The sequence below is a fragment of the Limulus polyphemus genome, unplaced genomic scaffold, assembly GCF_000517525.1.
Source record: "Limulus polyphemus unplaced genomic scaffold, Limulus_polyphemus-2.1.2 Scaffold5424, whole genome shotgun sequence".
NCBI lineage: Eukaryota > Metazoa > Arthropoda > Merostomata > Xiphosura > Limulidae > Limulus > Limulus polyphemus.
Window position 1 is genome coordinate 4,189 of NW_013671034.1, and position 6,567 is coordinate 10,755.

Consider the following 6,567-nt stretch of genomic DNA (forward strand, 5'->3'; position numbering starts at 1 on the left):
AATTATTAATTTCTGAAAAAACAATGAAAGGATCCAGACTTAACCCCTAGATTTACACCTGCTTATATAGCATTATAGAATACAGTTACACAATCATGAATTATGTAATAAAACAGTAAATTTAACTGTAATTAAAGAGTTGGCCTTTCAAAATTAATGAAACCTCTGGTAGTTTTGTCATAACAAAGACAGGACAAGCAAGTTTGATGGGAATCTAACCTTAGACCCACAAATCACAAGGTCATGTTGGCCCAAAGCTGAACAAACTTTATGAGAAAAAAAACCAACTTACAATGGATCATGGATAGCCCATTAGGTAGCTTTGTGTTTAAACATAGTAGCAATATTTTGATTACTTGGTTAGCTGAAATAATGAAAAATAGTTGATTATTTTTTATTAAAATCACTATGATTAAATTTTGATTAATTGAATGTTAGAAGAATCACAAACAATGATAATTAGAAACTTTAATTTTGATTAGTTGCTTTGTTTTGTGACCAACAATTTAATCATAATTTTGATTGGTCAGTTGCTTTGTTTTGTGACCAACAATCTAATCATAATTTTGATTGGTCAGTTGCTTTGTTTTGTGACCAACAATTTAATCATAATTTTGATTGGTCAGTTGCTTTGTTTTGTGACCAACAATTTATCATAATTTTGATTGGTCAGTTGCTTTGTTTTGTGACCAACAATTTAATCATAATTTTGATTGGTCAGTTGCTTTGTTTTGTGACCAACAATTTAATCATAATTTTGATTGGTCAGTTGTTTTGTTTTGTAACCAACAATTTATCATAATTTTGATTGATCAGTTGTTGGAATAATTGAAAATGGAAACACTAACTTTGATTAATCAATTAGTTTATGTGGCATTAATCAATTTAATTGCTGATCATAGGTAATCAGTGATATTGCCCATATGTCATCATAAAAATTTGGATATAACTTTCAAGAAAATATGCTAAATATAATTAACTACATAAATCTATGTGAAATAAAGTAATTTACAGTTTCTTATAGGACTAGACATTGGTTTTTATCTTCACTCAAAAATGAAACATTTAGTGGTCTGAACTGGATATACAAGGTTTGAATCACTAAATCTAAATTGGTCAGATGTGAACTTGTATTATTGTGAGTATTAAATTTTATTTCACTAAAAAAAAACAATTTGACAAAATATACCTTTCAGTAATATTCAGATTTTTTTTTTCTGGCGTCTCTCCTAAAATGTTTACAACATAGTGCTATTTAAATCAGAAAATAACCACTTCGAGAACAGATGTGTTGATATGAAGTTTTGTAATAAATTCGGTTATAGTTTAAGGTAATCTATAGTATCATGATGTTATAGTTAATCATTAAAGCAATATGTGTAACGTTATTTTTTGGTCTTCCAGATGGCGAATAGAACATTACAAGCAAGAGATAAGATTAGGGATGGGGTTTTTATTGAATCTGTGTAGTGACCATGGATTGTCCAGGATTGACCCATTGTGAGGATCATTCTTTACTTGGAAACTTAGAAACAAACAACAAAAATTCAAATTCATTAGTAATAGATATACCACAATCAATAAATGGCAGGTCTGGAAACAACTGGAATCAAAGAAATAGCTTGATTGATCTAGAAAAAGATCTGAATGTGGATCAAAGTCTTATTATTTTGGAAAATGGAGAAAAACGTTGGAAGTGCACCTTGTGTTCAAAGCTGTACACTGCTAAGCACAATCTTGTGACTCACATGCTAGGGCATGCAGGAGTGCGAAGGTTTACTTGTGAAGTGTGTAACAAAGCCTTTAAACAACAGAGTCATCTGAATGCACATCGACTAATACACTCGGACAGAAGACCACACGAATGCCCAACGTGCCAGAGACAGTTCTGCCAAGCTGCCCACCTGAAACGGCACATGTTAGTTCATCAAAGAGGGAACTTTCACAAGTGTCATATATGTAATCGAAGATTTGCTTTTCCAAGTGAGTTAAGAGTACACTTAGAAAAGCACAAACAAGAAGGTACGTACGTGGAAGGTGAAAACCAGAACACGCATAATACAGAAGGATCTACTGGGGGTCGGAGCCGAAGATTAAATCAGATCACCTGTGAAGTTTGTCAGCGTGTTTTTATGTACCCCAGCCAGCTGAAAGACCACATAGTTGTCCACACACAAACTCGTCGTTATTCGTGTACTGTATGCGGAATGAAGTTTATGAAAGAGCATCATTTGAAGGCGCATCGATTTACGCATAGTTCTGTTAAACCTTTCTTTTGTCCCATATGCGGACGAAGTTTTTCTCTCAAGGCAAACATGGAAAGGCACGTGTTAATCCACAGTGCTGACAAGAGATTCACCTGCGAGGTTTGTGGAAAGAAGTTCACTCAGGCCCAAACGTTACGAGCTCACATGGTTTCCCACTCTGAGGTCAAACCTTACTCGTGTTCTATTTGTGGAAAAGGACTCTCCAGAGCTCATAACCTTCGAGCTCACATGGCCATTCACAAAAATAACAAACCCCACAAGTGTAGTATATGTGCAAGTTCTTTTACACTTAAGGGTAACTTACAGAGACACATGAAAGAGAAACATGGAAGTGTTGAGGTGGTGTCACGGAAGGAAGTAGCAGGCAACGAGGTTGATTCTGGTTCAAACGATGCTGGAATATCAAGTCAACACGTTACTGATGCTCAAGAATACCAGACAGCACCAAATGATTTGGTGCCTAAAGCAGCTAAACGAAGAAAAAGCACTCCTAAAAGATTAAAAAAATATGGTAGTGCTGAAGGAGAAATTCAAGATGATGATGAAGGAGATGACCCTCTTCAGGAATCTGACAGGTCTAATGAAGAAGAGGTAGAGAGCATAGAAGATGGCACTCAATCAGTTCCAGTAGTTCCTGAGACAATCCTCTCAACAGAGGAGAACAGCGGAGAGAGCACACTTCCTCAGTCCTCCAGACTGGGAGATGTTTTTCACACTTCATCGAACTATTTTCCTTCTTACTCTGCACCTGACTTCTCTTCTGACCATAAACCATTCTCTTACCTTCACTCAGCACAGCATTTCCAAGTTTCTCTGGGAGCTCCTTCGTACGGTCATGTGAACTCTAGTCCTATCATTAGCACTAGCCCCATTAGTTCCATTATGAGTCCTCTGGCACAGAACTATTATGTTGAACATCCAGGGTTTTCTTCTTCTTGTGTCCCTCCTCCCATTGACGATATCACCTTAAAGGTTCAGACAGTGCATTCAGCAATAGATGATTTAGCAGGAAAGTTGAATTCCCCGCATGACAAAGTAGCAGCCCTGCATGCAGCTATTAGCGACTTAGTGAACACCCCATCATCATCAAATATGTGTGCATAATATTCCCGAGTTAAACCCCCCCCCCCCTAAATTATAAAGGCCAATTTACGGACTTTTGGCTTGAAATTAATTAATATGTTGATGTGTGCCAAGTTTTATTTCATAGCTGATAAAGGTATAGGTGTTGTATGGAAGTGATACCACAGAACCACTTGTAATTCATATAAAATAATACATCTCTATTATGCATTAATACAGGTATTTGTTGTAAAGGTGTGCTGAATTATTACTGATTTCCTTACTACTGAGTGTTTTGGTAAAAAGTAAAATTAATTCATGTTTATATGTAAAGTACGTCCAGTGTATTAAAACTGAACATTTCACTGTAATTGAGTCTTACATGTATGTGAAAATTTGACATTATAGTGCTGGGGAAAAAAATGTACATTTTAGTGTTTGTTTGCTCTACTTATTCTAAGTTTGATTGAAATCTTCTTATTGAAGCTTTGAAGTAAGACAATATTTTCATTTTGTAACTGTAGTCAGTCACCTGTACATACCTCAAGAAATACTGAAAAATTCGATCTCTCTCTCTCCATCATATGTTTAATGATTTACTCGGGTGAATCTTTTAAAAGTTGTACATATAATATGCTAAAAATAACATCCTTTTACAGTGTTATTGACAATTTATCTATTATATAGATGAACACATGGCATACTTATAATTTGACGACATTCAACTGAATCAAAACAAATACCCCCCCCCAAAAAAAAACAAAACAACAACAACAACAAAAAACAGGATTGGAACAGTGAAATCCCTTTGAAACCCAGTTTACCAGGTGCTCATAGAACTGATGGATGTTTTTACTATTGATGTGTAGATTTTTAGAATGTCTTTACTGGCATCGATGGGATCACTGTTTTTTGATACATGAAACAGAACATCAGGATAATTAACTTTTTTGAGGATCTAAACATTTACACATTTTATATACGAGTACTTTAGAAGTTCTGAGCTTGTACACTGGTTTTCTTATTGTTTTTCCAATACCTAGCAGGTATAACTCTAGTGGCAGGCAAAAGAATGTCCATACACTAGATGCAAGATGTAACAGAACTGTTTTTTTTTTTCCATTTAGCAAAAACGCTTGGTTTAGTAATCAACATGTTATTGTAATTTTATCTAATAATATATGTTCACAGTCGTATTGTGTATTAGAAGCAAAAATTTTTTAAAAGCAAGTTGTCAAATTATCATGTGTAGATTGAACACATTTTATTATTCTTTCTCAAAGAGACCAGATATGTGTTCATATTAACAGAGGGCAATAGCAAATGTGTCTACAGAACTTATAGTTAACTTTACTATCTCTTTTGATAGTGTAGACATTGAAGTTTCTGTAAAAAATAATTCGGCTGTGTTGGTGTGGTTAGGCACGTATTAGAAGGTTCCTGTTGTATTTGTCTCACGATAGATAGGAGATGAATACTTAGTTTTTATAGAATAGATTGAAATGTTAATAAGAATGGGTTAGTAGTTATTCGTCGTGTTTCTTCAGAAACGACGTAGAATATACATTGTTCATAAAGATTTGTTAAAGCATTTTACGTAAATTGTTTCGAATGTCAGTGGTGGAAGTTTAGTTTGGTGGTGGTTAGTTTTTTTGTTCAGTTCTCTGGATTACAGGTTTTTTCTTGTTAACAGTGAATATAAATAATAGTGGGAGTCAAGTAATTTGGAAGATGGTGACTTTCATCAAGAAAATTTAATGAAACATTTTGGACAACACATTTAAGTTGTCAACAGCAAAACTGTTAAAAAAGGAAAAAAAAAAAATATGTTATTGCTTTTCTACTTAGTATTGTTCTAACATTCCATTCTGGCCTGTGAATGTATGGCATAACTTCCAGAAATGTTCAATTATAAAATGAGAAGTGTATGACAACACACGTCACTTGCATGTGCACTACAGGTGCGAACACTGCTCCACTTGAACATCACTAGCCCTAATTACCACATAAAATGTGTTAAAAGAAAGTTGTTAGTTTTCATAGAAAAATTATGTTTAGATTAAAAGACGAAGTTCGATTAATGTAGTGTTTTATAAGTTTATAGTTTTTTTGTAGAACGCTGTTAAAAACTCGATCATTTTCTGTTATAATTTTATTGTTAATAAACATAAACACAATACTGTATCTCTAAAAATATATATCAGTATTTAAATGTCATGTAATATTCATCTAAATTATATGCGTGTTATTCTGAAACCTCATTATTCAGGTTCGATAATGTAACTGTAATGCAAGTGTTCTGCACAAAAATTTTTAGAGTAAACTTTGACTCTGAATTTGAAGAGTAATATAAAAAAAAAGTTTTCATATGTTTTTGTTTTATCAACTAATTTAATTATAGATACAAATTATGGATTAATTTCTTTATAAGCCTAGAAATGTAACGATTCTTTTCATTTCTTTTAAAAAAATGGATAAAGAAAACTCTAGGTTAGACAATATGGTGCCATATGACATTCATGTGATTGAGAACTACTTGTGAAAATGTGTATAGTGTTTATGGTATAGTCTATACAATGTCTGTTTCTTAGGTATTAACAGGATTATTATTTTTTCATGTGCGTATACAAGTTTTATTTATTTTTTACTAGACATACTTTTATTTGATGTCTGATAAGGATATTTATGCCTTTAAAAATGGTTTAAGTTTTTTGAAGATGTTTGACTTTTTCTTTAGACTTCAAAAGTATTCACACGTGTTTGTCATTTCCATATAACACAAGATTTATAATATATGCATAGATGTCAGGTTTTGTTAATGTGTAGATAATCTGAATAAGAGATATATATATGTCTGGGTACGATTGATATCAATATCACTTTCATGTTGAATATGCAGTTTTTATGTGTGTGACTTATACAGGTATGAGTATCCTGTTCTCTCCAAGTTATTGGTACACTGTTTCTTTACCCTTGAAGGTTTGACTGTAGATGTAACAGGCTGATGAAAAGTGGGTTTTGTGATATCTTTCAAGTAAACACTGTGGCTGTTTTAAATAGCTGTTGACTTGATTTTTAAATTTCATTTTAAGAAAGATTACAAAGTTTACATGTTAAAATTAATAGCAAGGTTAAGTAAAAAGCTGATATGTACTTTTAATGTATTAAAACAATAATTTATAAATTTGTTTATGGGAGTTTGAATAATGGAAAACTTTTAACCACAAAACTAGCACAT

General features: G+C 32.9%; 1 protein-coding gene across 2 annotated transcripts in view; it reads left to right on the forward strand.

Moving 5' to 3' along the window:
* LOC106472565 (zinc finger protein 366-like) overlaps positions 1-6,040 on the forward strand; it is an 8,238-nt gene extending 2,198 nt beyond the window's left edge. For both annotated transcript variants that reach the window (XM_022401124.1, XM_013933219.2), the window contains one exon: positions 1,405-6,040. In XM_022401124.1, the coding sequence (XP_022256832.1) occupies positions 1,476-3,371 (1,896 nt within the window). In that variant the 5' untranslated portion in view covers positions 1,405-1,475 and the 3' untranslated portion in view covers positions 3,372-6,040. The remainder of the gene's footprint in view (positions 1-1,404) is intronic.
* Positions 6,041-6,567: the final 527 nt, after the last annotated feature.